At 40.9% G+C, this 18,041-nt stretch overlaps 1 protein-coding gene across 1 annotated transcript; it reads left to right on the forward strand.

Moving 5' to 3' along the window:
- Nucleotides 1–7,534: 7,534 nt before the first annotated feature.
- Nucleotides 7,535–17,869, forward strand: LOC144467341 (uncharacterized). The gene is made up of 2 exons (XM_078175792.1): nucleotides 7,535–7,708; nucleotides 15,515–17,869. Exons 1-2 carry the CDS (start codon nucleotides 7,645–7,647, stop codon nucleotides 16,351–16,353), a joined length of 903 nt encoding a protein of 300 aa, XP_078031918.1. The 5' UTR covers nucleotides 7,535–7,644; the 3' UTR covers nucleotides 16,354–17,869.
- The last annotated feature ends 172 nt before the right edge of the window (nucleotides 17,870–18,041 follow it).

Raw genomic sequence — 18,041 nt, forward strand, 5'->3', positions numbered from 1 at the left:
TTGTTCCACCATTGGCAGAGGAGTTGAGCTGGGGGATGGATGTCTGGTCCATGTTCAAGCGAGTGAGTGGGAAAAGGCAGTCAGATAAAATACCAGCACTAGAAGATGGGGAGAGACTGGCAGTATCAGACAAAGAAAAGGCTGATGTATTAGGTATGGCATTTGCTGCAGTACATAGTGGAGAGCAGCTCGATGAGATATATAGGCAGCAGAAAGCCCACACACTCAGAGAAGGTGGGAGAGAAGAGAGAGGATGATTCATCAGCGCTGGATACGGACTTTACAAGCTCAGAACTTAAAATAGCGTTACAAGGTACTGGGTATACTGCACCAGGACAGAGATATTTTTTAAATTTTTAAAGATATTTTTTGGGGCCTTTTAGCCTTTAATGGACAGGACAGACAAGTGTGAAAGGGGGGAGAGAGAGGGAGAGACATGCAGCAAAGAGTCACAGGCTGGAGTTGAACCCGGGCCGCTGCGGCAACAACCTTGTACATGGGGCTCCTGCTCTACCACTAAGCCACCGACGCCGGGAGTTCTGCCGAGTGGTTGGAAAAGAGCAATAATGTTGCCATTTAATAAACCAGGGAAGGATCCTGCTAAGCCTGGTAGCTATAGACCCATAGCCTTGACGTCTCACTTATGTAAATGGATGGAGAAGATAATAGTTCGTAGGCTGTCGTGTGTTGGAACAGAGAGGGTTACGAAGCAATGCTGGAGTGGATTTAGGAAAGGATGATCCACAATGGAGGCTTTAGTTAGAGTAAGTAACGAGGTAGAAGACATTAAAAATGAAAGAGTTAATGGCAATAGTATACTTTGACATCGAAAAAGCATATGATTCCATGTGGAGGGATGGGTTGGTTGTCAAAATAAGTAAAATAGGTATTGGAGGGAGACTGTATAATTGGATTATGGACTTTTTAACAGGCAGGAAGTTTAAGGTCAAGGTTGGACCAGAAGCTTCTAAGGATTACGAAACAGAAAATGGAATTCCCCAGGGGAGTGCAATCAGTCCTGTGTTGTTTAACGTAATGATAAATGACATATTTGCAAATTTAGATGGATGCATCAAATCAGCGCTGTACGCAGATGATGGGGCCATATGGATGAGGGGAAGAAATGGGCCGCATGTCATTAAGAATATGAGGAAAGCAATAGATAAAGTGGAAAAGTGGTCATATGAGTGGGGGTTCAAACTGTCAGCAAGCAAGTCATGTTACATGATATTTACAAACAAGCGCAAGACAACTCAGAGACTCTTTATCTGATGACATAGTTTCTCTAGATGGCATTGCTCTGGCCTCTAGCACTACCGTAAGAAACCTCGGAGTAACATTTGATCAAGATTTGTCTTTTAATTCTCATTTAAAACAAACCTCACGGACTGCATTTTTTCATCTGCGTAATATTGTGAAAATTAGGCCTATCCTGACCCGAAAAGATGCAGAAAAATTGGTCCACACTTTTGTTACCTAAACTCTCCAGCTAATTCAGAATGCAGCAGCACGTGTACTAACAGGAACTAAGAATTCTTTCATTTCATTTCATTTAACATTTCTTAAAGGACACTAGGCTGATGAGGCTGATTTGAGAAACAGGCTGGATGACATGATGTTGCACACTCTTGTACAGTAGGTGGCGGTATGCACCTAGAAGTTGTTTGCGATCCGCCAATTAATTGAAAGAAGAAGAATCCGTCCCCAAGGCAAGGCTATTCAAGAGAAGGCTGGGACACGGGGTCAAACATGGGGGGATTGCACATGCGCAGTGTAACTTGAGCTGCGATGCTGGAGGGTGACAGCAGGGGCGCTAGATAAAAAACGCAGGATCCGCTCAGGCGATCAAGGAGCGCGCTTGGTGCGGTCTGCTTGGAGTTTTGGGCGGCGGCTGCCTGAAGTTGTCGGAATCACATCTCTGTCATTCTCACCCACAGCGCAGGCCACCAGCGACAGTCCAGTAATAAGCTGTGAAAATGACATGCATGCACATATCCCAGAACCAACAAAATGGAGCCAGATCAAATAGCTCTTGTTTTGCTGTGTGATGTTTCCAGCACAAAGCTCTTCCTCAGACTTTTAGCTCATTTGTTATTTGTGTGGTGACTGTTTGTGTGTGAAACTGCAAAATAAATCATTTTTGTCCTGCAATTGTTCCTGTGTTTTGTGGTGTGTGACATCAAGACAATAATGAAACTGAGAATATTTGAATACTGGAATATGTCAAAATGTGTCAATAAGCTCTTTTTTCAGTATAATTTTAATTTGCTTCATGTTTGCTTTTTAAATACACTGTTTTTAACTATTTATTTTCTTGCTTTTAGCTCTTGTTTTTAATGATCTATTGTTTTTAATGTATTTCTCTTGTAAAGCGCATTGAATTACCTTGTGTATGAATGGTGCTATATAAATAAAATTGCCTTGCCTTGTTTTTCTTCTTTAATAAAGTAGCTAACCTTAACTAATGCCTCTGGTAAAGAACTAGGGCTGTTGTCATTGGTTTTGATTCTGAGAATCATCCTTCAGTGTAACACTAGATATTATCACAATATATTTTGCTGTTGAGCCAGAGCACAGATTATCAGTTTTGCCATAATAGTTAAATTATATTGCAAAAACAAACATTTTCAAATCATTCATAAATTCCCAAATGTAACTTAAAACACAAATTGACCATGAAACAAACATCCCCCTTATTCCGCGGTCTCACGCCATCTACTGAGCCTTTGAGGAAGTGCAGACCAGATTTTACTGCGCATGTGCAATCCCCCCATGTTTGACCCCGTGTCCCAGCCTTCTCTTGAATAGGGATTGGACAGAGAAGAAGGAAGTGGATTGATAGCGCGGGCAACTACAAACAACTGTATGGTGAATGTAATAATCATGAATTTTGGTAGTGAGGATGAAGGTTGGGATTATGGAGGAATGGAGTGGCAGAAAGTGGCGAATATCAAAAGAAAGAAAAAGAAAAAAGAAAAGGAGAGGACTAGCTCCTCAAGCAGTTCGGGGGCAGAATCGGACGAAACAGTTAAGAGAGTGAGCTGAATATGGGAGCAATGACTGGAAAGTGATTATTGCATTTGTTGAGAATTTTCACCTTATTACGGTGACTAAAGCTCTCGAAAAGGATGTTGGCAAAGTAAATTTTGCGAAGTGCCTGAATAACAAGCGCATACTTGTACATGCAATGAGTAAGAAGCAACAAGATGAGCTATTGAAAATGAATACTCTGGATGGTAAAAAAGTCAAAACCCATGTTCCTGGCACAGCGGCTACACATAGGGGAGTCATTTCTGGAGTGCCACTGTTTGTCTCAATGGAAGAGATTAAAACAACTGAAAGGAGGTAAAGTGCTCGATGCTAAACGCATTACTAATAAAAGAAGTGGAGAACGAGCGGAAACACTGTCAGTAATTATTGACTTTGAACATGACATTCCAAGAAAAGTTCTGCTAGGCCTCTTCTGCTACACAGTGAGAGAGTTCATCCCTCCAGCTTTAAGGTGCTGTAAATGTCAGAGAATGGGACATACTGTGAAACAGTGCAAAGGTAGAGAAAGATGTGCAAGATGTGGAGGAGACCATGCATTTGGAAAGTGTGGGAAAGATGTGCCGGTTACTGTAAGTGTTGCAATTGTGGAGGAGACCACAGTGCAGCCTTTGGGGGCTGTGTGGTACAAAAGCAAGCAAAAGAAGCCCAAAGATATAAGATGCTAAACAAAGTGTCATATGCAGAGGCTGTTAAGAGTGTTAATAATGCACAGGTAGCGAAGGAAAACAAAACTGAGAGGAGTAACATTGTTAACAGTACTGATCCTCCTGTTGCAGGAAACAGTAAGATGCACCAGACAGGCCAGCATGAGACCTCCCACAAGTGTAAGGTAAAGGAAGGAACTCTGCTAGTTGATAAAGTAAATTTTGTGGCATTCATATGCAAAGTGGTTTACATTGGATTAGAACAAAATGACAGGAATGAGAGAATTGAAACGATTGTTGAAGCTGCAAAGGAGTATCTTGGGATCTCAAGTGTAGAGTGCAAAACAATACAAGAAATGATGAACCCTTTTACTTATGATGTTTTTAGCGATTAATCTAATAATGGTACTCACAGTTTTTCAGTGGAATGCCAGGAGTTTAATCGCAAATGGTCAGGAATTTAAGAAAGTCATTAAAGACTTGAATGTTAAACCAGACATAATATGTATTCAGGAAACATGGTTAAGACCCCATCTAGACTTTGTTATGGTGGGATACAACTCAGTCAGACATGATAGAGCAAATAACCAAGGGGGTGGATGTATCACGTTCATTAAAGACAATCTAGCATTTAAAAGAATAAGTACTGCAAATGAACATGAATGTATGTATTTAAAAAGGCTCAGTGGAACACTTTTAAAGTATGTTGCAGGGAACTGGCTAACAGTATTTAGATGGAGGGTAATGTGGATGAGTGCACTGCCGAAGTTACAAATATGATATCTGAAGCTGCCTCAAAAAGTATTCCTAAAACTGTAATAAGAGGGAATAAGAGAATGGTGCCATGGTGGAACGATGAATGTAGTTTGGCTGTTAAAGAAAGGAATATTGCCCTCAGAAATCTCAGAAACAACTTGAGTCTAGACAATCTGATCGAATACAAAAGAAAAAGAGCTAGAGCTCGCAAAATAATTAAAATTGCTAAAAGGAATACTTGGAGAGACTTTTGCTCTACTATTGGAAGAGAAAGAGATGTCAGTCATGTATGGAATATGCTCAGAAAGATGAGAGGAAGAAAGGCTGCCAATAAAATATCAGTTCTTGCTAATCAAGATTGCCTAGCAATAACAGATGTGGAAAAGGCCAATGTTTTAGGGAGGATATTTGCAAATGTTCATAGTGGCAATCATCTTACAGACATACATAAACGAAGGAAGGAGGAAGTTTTAAAAGATAATGGAAATGTGTACACCAAAAAGGTAGACTGTAGCTCAGCCACTGATATGGATTTCTCCTTGAGGGAAATGAGAAGGGCTTTAAAAGGCAGCAAGAATTCTGCTCAGTTGAGTTATGTCATGTTCAGACAATTACCAGAGGAAGCACTAGAAATCATACTAAAACTTTTCAATAAGATTTGGTCAGAAGAAAAACTACCTGATGAGTGGAAGTTGGCATTAGTTTTGCCATTTGTTAAACCAGGGAAAGATGCAGCTAATGCTGAAAATTACAGGCCAGTAGCCCTCACTTCACATTTCTGTAAATGGATGGAAAAAATGATTGTTTACCGGCTATCATACGTTTTAGAGGAAAAACATCTGTTAAATGAGAATCAGAGTGGCTTCAGGAAAGAAAGATCCACAACTGATGCATTAATTAAAGTGACTTATGACATTGAGAAGACCCTAAATATGAAGGAAGTGATGGTGATAGTTTTCTTTGATATTGAGAAAGCTTATGATTCCATTTGGTGAGAAGGCCTGTTAATTAAAATGAATATGTTAGGCATAGGTGGACGCTTATACAACTGGATCATGGACTTTTTAACAAAAAGGACATTTAAAGTAAAAGTAGGTTCTGAAATTTCAGATAGTTTCGACATTGTAAATGGAATACCACAGGGCAGCGTCATCGGTCCAATTCTATTTAATATAATGATTAATGATATATTTGAGAATATAGGGGTAGGTATACAGTCCTCATTGTACGCTGATGACGGAGCAATCTGGAAAAGGGAGAAAAACACGCCACATGTTCTGAAATGCATCCAGAAAGCAATAACAGATGTAGCGAGATGGTCCTATGATTGGGGATTTAAAATCTCTGTTTCAAATTCATGTTATATGTTGGTTACTAAAAAGAAAATAGACAACAAGCAGGTGTTGACTCTTTACAGTAAGAACATGGAAAGAGTCAGAGTGTTTAAGTACCTAGGTTTATGGATCAATGATAAATATACGTGGAAAAATCATATTGAGAAAGTTGAGACCAAATGTAAAAAGGTGTTAAAGCTCATGAGGTGTTTGGCCAGTCTGGCATGGGGAGCTGACAGAGAGGCATCACTACACATACACAGGGCTCTGTTGAGAGCCACCTTGGATTATGGATGTATGGTGTTTGGTATAGCTGCAAAAAGTCATCTACAAAAATTAGACTTTGCAGTCTGTGGAGCAGTTAATACCACACCCATCAATGCTTTGCTGGTGGAATCCAGTGAACTGCTGTTGAATTTAAGAAGAACTAAATTATCACTAGCATATTGGATAAGAATTCAGGGGAAAGGAAATGGAAATATAACTTCTTCTGTTCTGCACAACTGTTGGGAGTACGTAACTTTTACTGGTAAAGGGTTTGGATGGGAAATTAATAAGAAGGTGAAACAGTACAAATTAGATTCCATACAGCATAGTCCAGCAGTTATAATTAGCAGCATTCCTCCATGGATATTTCCACAACCCAAAGTTAACCTGCAAATATTAGACAAGAAAACAGAGTGGATAAAGAATAACCTGAACATAGGATATCTGGCTCAAAAATATCTGAAGAGCAGCCATTACAGCTACCTGCAGATTTTTACAGATGGATCTAAACACCCAAATAATGAGCATGTAGGAGTAGGCATTTACATCCCAGAGTTTGATAAAGGTATTGTCAAAAGAATTTCAAACAAGTTGTCAGTGTTCACGGCAGAAATGGTAGCAATAATAATCAGTCTTCAGTGGGTAGAGCAGGTCAAACCACTTAAAGTAGTGATATGTTCAGATTCCGCAGCTGCAATGCAGAGTATTCAATCTGGAGAAACAGCTCGAGAAGATCTACTGTTAGAAGTGTACTTGATTTTATTGAACCTACAGCATCTAGGGATAGATGTCCACTTCTGTTGGATTCTGGCGCATGCAGGCATTGAGGGAAATGAGATAGCAGACAAACTGGCTAAAAGTGCATTAAACAAAAATGAAAATGATATTTTAGATCTTTGTTTTGGGAGAGAAGAGGCATATAATAATAATAATCCACCAGGGAATTAAGACAAAATGGCAGTAAATATGGAGTAATGACACAAAGGGTAGGGAATATTACAAAATTCAAAAGTCTGTCAGGGTGAAAAGGTCCAGAGGGAAATGTAGGAAAGAAGATGTCACGTTCACTAGGATAAGACTAGGACACACAGGACTAAACAGTTTATCATGAAAAAGAGAGAATCAGATAAATGTGAAACTTGTGGACTTAGAGAAACTGTTGAACATGTACTATTTAGATGCAGGAAATTCATTACAGAAAGGAAAAGGTTGAAGGATGGTGTGGTCAAAATGGGTAGGGAATGGAGCATCAAAGGGCTCCTAGAGCTAGGAGAGAAACAGGCTCAGGTTCAAAGGGCAGTTCTTAAGTACATATATGAAACAGGATTAATGTCCAGAATATGAGTATTTATTATTGATTTTTTTTTTAATCTATGAAATGAACCCAGTATAAAGTCATGATGTTACACACTCCGATACAGTAGGTGGCGGCATGCACCTTTAACGTTGGTTTGTAGCCCGCCATTAAAACAGAAGAAGAAGAAGTTCTCTTGACTAGTTTTGCCTCAACACCGGGAGCAGTGAGCGGAGAGAAGCCGTTAGTTGCATGAAATAACGGCAGAAACACCGATGATTTAGTTCGTTAATCAGAGATGGACCGACACCGGAAACAGCTGGAGGTGGTTTTAAAGCCGGAAGCGAAGCCGCGAGGAGAAGGTTTGTTTCCTTTCTGCCACTCTGCTAATGGTGCTAAAGCTAACGTTAGCCTGTTAGCCACAGCTAGCTCCCGAAGCTAACGTGTTTTATCCTTACTGTGAGTGCTTTCCGGTTCATTTCAATCAATCAATTTTATTTATAAAGCCCAATATCACAAATCACAGTTTGCCTCACAGGGCTTTACAGCATACAGTCTGTAGGCTGACCAAACGGCCTCTTTTGTCCACTTTTCACGTCCTGTCCTGGGGGTGTTTATAAATTGATGATAATTTTCCTTGTGTGTGTGTGTGTGTGTGTGCGTGTGCGTGCGTGCGTGCTAATCCCCGAGAGGCTGCCTTATCGGCGGATCTCCAACACTCACAACGAGGAAGCAGCAGACACCGGCGGCGCAGCATTATTCTAAGCTTCCATGATGCCGAAGCTCAAGTGCAGCTTCACAGATGAACTGCAGAAAAAATTCCCAACTTACCGTCCCGACCCGGTTGGGATATATGGGAGGCTGAGTGCACCGTGTGCAAAGCTGGCACGTATGATTCTGTGTCTAATAAAGGTGCCGGGGAGCTCAAAGCTGGATTTTCTAATACAGAAGAGGTATTCATTAGAACATTATTTCATATTATTTATTTATTTATTTGTCCAGTAAGACTTGAAAAGATAGATATTATTTTACAAGTTGATTTTTCTAATACAGAAGAGACATTATTTCTATCATTATTTCATTCCAGAGATTTTACATTTATTTTACATTTATATTTATTTTTGTACAATTGAAACTTGTAAAAAGATTAATATTTTAGGCATAATAAAAGCAAGTTGAGTAACCTCTGAGAAGCCTATCTAAATTTCTGTCTTTGAGAGGTATTATTTTATAATATAACTGAATTTTCTATCTATACATATAAACTTTAAATATATTAAAATTACAAGGCATCTTTGAGTAAACTGCGAGTATCATTTAAGTAGGCTATCTCGTGGCTGGGGCGAGTGTCCTCTTTTTTGGAAATCAAAATATGGTCACCCTAGCATACGACATCCCTCTGTCCTTATGACCCTCACAGCTGATCAGGAAAAACTCCCCAAAAAACCCTTTAACGGGGAAAAAAACGGTAGAAACCTCAGTAAGAGCAGCTGAGGAGGGATCCCTCTTCCAGGACGGACAGACGTGCAATAGATGTCGTACAGAACAGATCAACATAATAAATTAACAGTAATCCATATGACACAATGAGACAGAGAGAGAGAGAGAGAGAGAGAGAGAGAGACAGAGAGAGACAGAGAGAGAGAGAGATGCAGGACAGACGGTAATGACAGTAGCTTACAACAACATTAATGAAAGTAATAATATTATAATTATAGTTCTGGTTACTGTGGTACAATATGTTGAAAGTATATATTAATAAGGGATGCACCGAATATTCGATAATCGAATATATTCAGCCGAATATTGCAAAAAAAAAAAAACCACACACATTCAGTGGAATAAGTGAAAAGCAAGGCCGAATAATAGCGGCGTGTTTTGATAACGCAATCAAACAGAGTGTGGTGACGGACAGATTAAAATGTCAGCAGTGTGGCGATATTTTACTCCGTCCGTCACCGCACTCGCATTTGCGACTAAAAATAGTTTTGTGCGGGCAAAATAAATCATTCAGCACGCTGTGTGAGAGTACAGATTTCAACCAGCAGCAGAAATGAAACGGCGAATCCCGCCAGTTGTGGGTTGAACGGGGGTCACAGACACGGACAGGAATACGTATTCCTGTCAAATACAGTGGCGCATGATAACGGCTTACCGGCAACGGAGAAGTCCAGCTCCAGGTGAATAACTTGTTGTCATGACTGCCCAAAAGTACCTGAACAGCCGAGTCGTGGCGGCACACAGGTATGTGACGTGTCAGAGGAGAAACGAGCCGTTCACATTTCTCTCTTTGTGGCAGGTAACGGTCCACAAACCTCACCGCACTTTAGGGACTGTTCTTTACTTATGAAGGGACTGTTCTTTACTTATGAAGGGACTGTTCTTTACTTATGAAGGGACTGTTCTTTACTTGTCAGGGGAGGAGGGTGGCTGGTTGATTTTTATTTTATTTATTTATTTTATTTTGATCCCCCCTATGTTAATCACTTATTGATGCTGTTTTTGAAGTATGAATAAGTCAATAAGTAATTTATTCCATTGAAATATCATTGATGTATTATAGAAAAGTGATTTATCTTTTTATAAATGACAAAAGGCACATCTGCCTCATTTTTGCCGTGGTATCGTGATACTACTCAGAACCGTGATACTTTCACTGGTATCGTACCGTGGGTCCCAGTTTTGGTACCGTGACAACACTAATCGGAGGGTTCATCTGCAAAAACTAATGAAAAACTAAAAAAACGGCATTCGGTATTCGGCCAAGCGTTTAATATTATTTAGCTTCGGCCACAAATTTTCATTTCAGTGCATCCCTAATATTAATATCTGATAGTATACATGTGTGACAATAGTCATATGTGTATAATAACAGTAGAAGTATGACTAATGACTAATGATGGCAGCAGCAGCAGGAGGCATCTGGCAGGACCACGGCAGCAGCACAACCACACACGTCACGCTGTCCAGGCACCGCTGTGATATGAGTTAATCTGAGAGACAGTGGAGCACAAAGGCTCCGGAGAAGAAGCCGAGTTAGTGACATCCAGAATGGCCGAGTTAGCAAGATGCAGTAATAGAATACGAGAGAGAGAGAGAGAGAGAGAGAGAGAGAGAGAGAGAGAGAAGGAGAGAAGGTGCCCGGTGTATTATAGGGGGGTCCTCCGGCAGACTAGGCCTAAGTCAGCCTAACTAGGGGCTGGTACAGGGCAAGCCTGAGCCAGCCCTAACTATAAGCTTTATCAAAGAGGAAAGTCTTAAGTCTAGTCTTAAATGTGGAGACGGTGTCTGCCTCCCGGACCGTAACAGGAAGATGATTCCACAGGAGAGGAGCCTGATAGCTGAAGGCTCTGGCTCCTGATCTACTTTTGGAGACTTTAGGGACCACGAGTAACCCTGCGTTCTCAGAGCGCAGTGTTCTGGTGGGATAATATGGCACTATGAGCTCTCTAAGATATGACGGAGCTTGACCATTTAGAGCTTTATAAGTTAACAGTAGGATTTTAAATTCAATTCTGGATTTTACAGGGAGCCAGTGCAGAGAAGCTAAAACAGGAGAAATATGATCTTGTTTCTTAGTTCCTGTTAGTACACGTGCTGCTGCATTCTGAATTAGCTGGAGAGTTTTTAAGGACTTACTAGAGCTACCTGATAATAGAGAGTTACAGTAATCCAGCCTAGAGATAACAAAAGCGTGGACCAATTTTTCTGCATCTTTTCGGGTCAGGATAGGCCTAATTTTCACAATATTACGCAGATGAAAAAATGCAGTCCGTGAGGTTTGTTTTAAATGAGAATTAAAAGACAAATCTTGATCAAATGTTACTCCGAGGTTTCTTACGGTAGTGCTAGAGGCCAGAGCGATGCCATCTAGAGAAACTATGTCATCAGATAAAGAGTCTCTGAGTTGTTTGGGGCCAAGAACAATAACTTCAGTTTTGTCTGAATTTAACATCAGGAAATTGGTGCTCATCCAAGTTTTTATGTCTTTAAGGCAGTTATGGAGTTTAGTTAATTGATTACTTTCTTCTGGCTTCATCGATAAATACAACTGAGTATCATCCGCATAACAATGGAAATTTATAGAGTGATTTCTAATGATGTTACCTAAAGGAAGCATATATAGAGTAAATAGGATTGGTCCGAGCACAGAACCTTGCGGAACTCCAAAACAAACTTTGGTACGTAAGGATGATTCATTACGAACGTCAACAAACTGAAAATGATCAGATAAATAAGATTTAAACCAGCTTAGTGCAGAACCTTTTAGGCCAATTAAGTGATCCAGTCTCTGCAGTAGAATTTGATGGTCAATTGTGTCAAACGCCGCACTAAGATCTAATAAAACAAGTACAGAGACAAGTCCTTTGTCTGAAGCAATCAGAAGGTCATTTGTAATTTTAACTAGTGCTGTCTCAGTGCTATGATGCACTCTAAATCCTGACTGAAATTCCTCAAATAAATTATTATCATGGAGAAAATCACACAGCTGGTCTGCGACTACTTTCTCAAGGATCTTTGACATAAAGGGAAGATTAGATATTGGTCTATAGTTGGCTAACACCTCTGGATCCAGGGTGGGCTTTTTTAGGAGAAGTTTAATTACAGCTACCTTAAAAGACTGTGGTACATAGCCTGTTAATAAGGATATATTGATCATATCTAATATATGAGTGTTAACTAAAGGAAAGACCTCCTTAAAGCACCAGTAGGCAACATTGTTTTGGTATAACTGAGTAAAAATGTATAATATCCTCTAAGCATAATGTAAATGAAGTGGTCTGAGACAAACAGTAGGTTTCTGCACCTCACCATGGCTCTGTGTTCAGCCTCTAAAGAATCAGTATCGTGCCGATGTGCATCAACCAATCAAAGGTCAGCTCAGACCACTGCGTTCCTATTGGCTGTTCTACTACATATGCGCGTTCCCGTGCTGCCGGCAGAAGGGGAGAGCAACCGGCAATGGCGAACAGTGCACCAGGTAAAATAGCTATTCCAGCACTGGCTACAACTGCCTACACGACTAAACCCAAAAAAGGAAGACAGAACTCTGGTTCCCCGGAGCCCCGGAGGGAGGGGAAGGGTGAGGTGGGGCTGGCCGGAGGACACGAGCGTCGGCCGTGGGAGCGGAGCCGAGGGCTCTCCGCGGAGAGGGGAGCCGAGCCGAGGGCTCTCCGCGGAGAGGGAGAGCCGAGCCTCGGGAGTATGTGCGGGGACGGGAGGGAGGGATCGGCAGGGCTGCTGCACGGTGAGGGAGAGCCGAGGCTCCGAGAGAGGGAGAAATAGAATGAAGTAGGATAAAATAATAATAATAAGTAGGATAGAAGTAGGATAAAATACCCACATGCTCGTCTGGTGGGAGGGGCTCAGGGCGGAGACGAACGAAACCTAACTCAGATGAGACTCAAAAAAGAACCGTTTTCAGGCTTTCTACCTACTGCAGCTTTAAGTAGCCTAGTTGGGATGGGGTCTAAGAGACACGTTGATGATTTAGATGAAGAAATCACTGCGGTCAATTGTTGAAGAGAAATTGGGGAAAAGCAGTCTAAATATATATTAGGTCTTACAGCTGTGTTTGAAGTTAGATAGCTACTATCTGAGGACAGGAGGTCATGAATTTTGCCTCTAATAGTTAGAATTTTGTCATTAAAAAAGCTCATAAAATCATTACTGCTAAGGGCTAAAGGAATACAAGAATATTAATGCTGAGTAATAGTTTGCTCTGGCATTGTGGAGCATTGACGGCTAAGTGACTGTTGATTCATTATCAAACCACAGGAGTTTAATCTCAGGCTGAGAATTAAAGAATGACAAAAATAAATTATACCATATTAGATAGATAGATAGATAGATAGATAGATAGATAGATAATTTAAAACTCACCCTTTGATGTTTGAAAGTCTTGTCATGCAAACGGACTATGTTTGGACAAATCTTAAATGAGACGGATTCATCAAGTACAAAAATATTGCTCAAATTGTTGAAAAAAATGGTAATTTGGGGTGTTTCATTGCCTCCACCAATAATCAGACTTATTCTCGTAAAAGGAGAATTTCAGATTTGTTTCTACATTGTGCGGGTAAGTCGTCTGGGGGTTTCGCCATCTCAAGAATACATCTGCCAGCAAGGGACATACAGCACCACCTTTGGCGTTTTCGTTGAGAGCCAGGCCAGTGCTACGTGACTGAGAAGCCGAATGAGAGGAGCAAGAGGCGCTTCGCTACGACCCCGGCACTACTGCAGCATAACACAGTCCCACTCTTTGAGCATAATGCAGGATCATGCACATGCAGCATCACTGGAGACGGAATCCTAATTGCCAAGAAAGTGCAAAGGGAATGAAAAAGGCAACGTGACCGGCAAAATCAAAAAACGAGGGTCAACATCGGGGTAGCCCTTCCCAGGTGGAGAGAGCATCTCCGCTGTTGGCGCTGTTAGCAATGCTGGCCACTAACAGCTTGTCACAGCTATTCACTGTGTTGTTATGTTTAGTGGCTAAATGTTTACTTTTATATTATTTTGATTTTTCTCACATAATCTGAGTAATTGCTTTGCTATTAGATTAATTTGCTACTGGGGCACATCATTGGGTGGAGTCTACACATGGGTGGAGTTTATATAATGGTAGCCAGGTGAGGAACAGGTAGGCACCTTTGGGGTTTCATGTTTTTTTACCAGGGCAAGAGAGGCGGCATGGTTGCGTACGTTTGATTGTTGGCTTGCTCACTCTTCTAGAATAAACCCCCAAGAAACGTTGATCTCTGCCCGGACAATGACTCATTCCCTTCTTAAGATTCGCCCTAGGTGCCTTAGTGGCTTTATTATTATGAGTTTGTTTAGACTATAATTTGTTTAATTTTGCTGCTTGTTTAGTCTATAACAAATAGCCACTACACAGCTGTTAGCGGCGCAGTGGTGCAAGGAGAGGGATGAGGTGTGTGAGGTTGAGCCACTTGTCAGTTGTCAAAGGTCAAGACGTGATTGGTTTGTTTCGATTTACACCCGCCCCAACAGTCCTACGTTGTAAACACAGCCAGCATGGTGAGGAGGGGGTTTGTCACCTGGCGTCACGTGTGTCTGTGTAGGAGCCTGAATGAATACTCCATGAAGTATCCCATGACATGGTTTCATCAATGTTATCATAGCTTTTTGGTCCACAGCAGCTACCATTGTTGCAATACACATTTGAAACAGTGAGGCGCTAGAGTGCGCCATCTGTTTGAATACAATATATGATTTCAACGTTACATGGGTGAAATTCCTACACACTGTGGCAAATTTTTTAAGAAAAAAAAAATCCCAAAATTGTTAAAGAAAAAAGGGACATTTTTAAAGAAAAAAACAATCTGCACTTCTTTTTTAAACAAACAAAAAAATGTTAAAATGTTAAACATATTTAATATTCAGCGTTTTATTATGGAAAAAAGAATATTAAAAATATATAAGATTATGGTGTAGAATTGTTATAATCTCAAAGCTCTTTTTTCAGGTCATTTTCTTGTTTGTTTTTAACATTATTTTTTCACTAATTTTCTTGTTTTGATTTTCTCTTTTTTTGTTTTTTACTGATTTTTGTTTTGCAAATTCTTCTCATTTTCTTGTTTGTTTGTTTTTTAACCTTTTTTGAACTTTACCTAATTGTCATGTTTTAAATGTTCTTTTAACTATTTTTTTTTTTGCAAATATTTTTGGTCATTTCCTTGTTTGTTTTTTTTCTAACCCTTTTTTTTTTAAAACAAATCTTTCTTATTTTAAATTTTCTGCAGTTTTTGGGGGTAATTTTATTGTTTGTTTTATCTTTTTTTGGGGTGGATTTTCTTTTTTTTTAAAATTTTGTCTTCTTACTATTGTTTTTGCAAATTTCTTGGGTCATCTTTTTGGGTTGCTTGTTTTTAACTTTTTCCTTTTTTTTTGCTAGTTTCTTGTTTTTAGTTTTTATTTTTTTGCATTTTTTGGGTCATTTCCGTATTTGTTTTTCTTTTTTCTCGTCTTTCTTTCTGTCTTTCTTTATTGCTTTTTTCTACTAAAATTTGTCTTTAATTTTCTGTTCTTACAAATTTTTTGGGTAATTTCTTTATTTGTTGCTTGATGTGTTCTTACCGTGTTTTTGAATTAAATCAAGCTCAGGTTTCTAAGGGATAATGGCTTTCTGTCTGTCTGTGTTTCAGTTTTACCTTCAGATGTCCGGAAAGTGATTGTTGGCGAAGAGGAGCAGGAGGAGTGGAGCTCCAGTGTGGACCAGGAGGACCCAGAGCCCCCACACATTAAAGAGGAAGACGAGGAACTGTGGAGCAGTCAGGAGAGAGAGCAGCTTCAAGGGCTGGAGGAGGCTGATATCACCAAGTTCACATTCACTCCTGTCCCTGTGAAGAGTGAAGATGATGAAGAGAAACCTCAGTCCTCACAGCTTCATCAGTCACAAGCTGATGAAGACCACTGTGGAGGACCAGGACCAGGACCAGACAGAAACTCAGATCCGAACAGATATTTAGGACCAGTCAGTGAAGACAGGTCTCTGGACTTGTGTGAGACTGAAGTCAGTGACGGGAACTGGGAGGAGAACAGAGAACCTCAGTCAGGTTTCACCACTCTGACGACTGATGATGTCAGCGTCGGTGATAATAACTGCGACTATATGGAACGATCGTTCAGCTGCTCCGAGTGCGGTCAGAGATTCGGCCGGAAGCTGCAACTGAACGCACACATGAGGATTCACACGGGAGAGAAACCGTTCAGCTGCTCTTTCTGTAGGAAAAGATTTTCCAAGAAGTCAAACTCGGTCAGTCACATGAGACTTCACACAGGAGAGAAACCATACAGCTGCTCCGTCTGTAAGAAGACATTTAGATTCAGTGGAGACGTTAGCCGACACATGAGAATCCACACGAGAAAGAAAACGTCCAACACCAGTGACATCATCAGCAGGAGAGGAGGAGACGTGAGGCCGACAAAGAGTCGTTCAGTTGCTCGGAGTGCAAGAGAATGTTCTGCCGCAGGGACCGTCTGATGAGCCACATGAGGACTCACTCTGGAGAGAAACCCTTCAGCTGCTCCAACTGTCAGAATTGTTCAGTTGCAGTGGGAACATTTTGGCACATACCAGGATTCACACCGGAGAGAAACCCTTCACCTGCCCCTTCTGCGACAAATGCTTTGCGCACAAGAGACGCATGTCGGTGCACATGTCGGTGCACACAGAGGAGAAACGCTGCCACCGCGGCGCCTGCTACAAAAGATTCACCTGGTACACGCAGCTGAAAACTCATAGATGTGTCGGCGAGTCCTCGCAGCTCCATCAGAGAGAAAAGAGGGTGCCCGCCAAGAAGTCGTTACGCTCCAGCGATTGCGGGAAGACGGTCAGCCTGAAGGGCAACCTTCGGCTGCTCCATTTGCGGCAAAAGTTTCAAACAGAACGTGCACCTGATGGAGCACATGACCATTCACACAGGAAAGAAACTGTATAAATGCAGTGTCTGCGGCCGAGGGTTCAACAAGAAGTCGCTTGTCAGGAACCATCCATGTGTTTGAGGTCATCACTTTCTGAAGTCGTTGGTTTTTATTCACAGAGACAACGAGTCAGTTGTGTCCGTCTACCGGCTGTGACGTCACATTCCACTACTCTGCTCAAAAAATGAAGGGAACACTCAATGGTCACAGTCTAACATGAAGTCAGCTAAACTCTGCTAGTGTCCTTGTCACTATGGTAGCATGAGGCGGCACCTGCAGCCCAATCAGGTTGATGCCAGATACCAGGAGACCGGCTGTTACACCAGGAGAGCTGGACAGGGCCGTAGAAGGGCATCAACCCAGCAGCAGGACCGCTATCTGCTCCTTTGTGTGAGGAGGAACAGGAGGAGCACTGCCAGAGCCCTACAACATGACCTCCAGCAGGCTACTGGTGTGCATGTTTCTGACCAAACTGTCAGAAGCAGACTCCATGAGGGTGGCATGAGGGCCCCACGTCCTCTGGTGGGACCTGTGCTCACAGTCCAGCACCGTGCAGCTCCATCATTCACCAGATTTGAACCCCAGAAACAACCAAACTACTTATAAACACAGCTGATATTTTGTGTCATGAATTTCATCCTGTGAATATGACGTCAAAGAACTGATGACAAAATGAAGGGACGGTGTTTTTATGGACTGAAGCTCATCAGTTGTAATTATGTAGCAGTCATGTGACACTTTTGCATGTTTATTATCAACAATTATTTAGTATTTTTTATTATAAAATAAATTTGAGCTCCGATAAATAAATTCAAAGTGTTTTATAAATTCAAAGTGTCGGCTGATGATGCCTTCATGTTTCATGTCATGTGCCTGAATATGTTCACCACAACTCAGTTATTTTATCATTTAAACAAATCTGTAAGTAAATACGCCTTTCAAACCTAATTGGGGTTTGGAAGGCCTGCTTTCTTCCAAAGCATGCCTTAAATCACCAAAACATGCCTTCTCAACTCAATCTGTGAAAAATGTCAAACAAAATAAATAAATAAAAAAAATACATGTCCTCTAAAATGTCCTTTGGGGTTGGAAGTTATGTTTTCTTTAAAAGTTGCCAAACCAAAGAACAAAAAAGCTGCCCAAGTTTATAAAGAAAACAAAAAAGCCAACTGATTTTAAAGATCTTTTTGTAAAAAAAAAAAAAAAACATTGAGGGAGAAATTCTACAAGTTTTATTTAAAATTGCCA

This window comes from Epinephelus lanceolatus, chromosome 16 (assembly GCF_041903045.1).
Source record: "Epinephelus lanceolatus isolate andai-2023 chromosome 16, ASM4190304v1, whole genome shotgun sequence".
NCBI lineage: Eukaryota > Metazoa > Chordata > Actinopteri > Perciformes > Serranidae > Epinephelus > Epinephelus lanceolatus.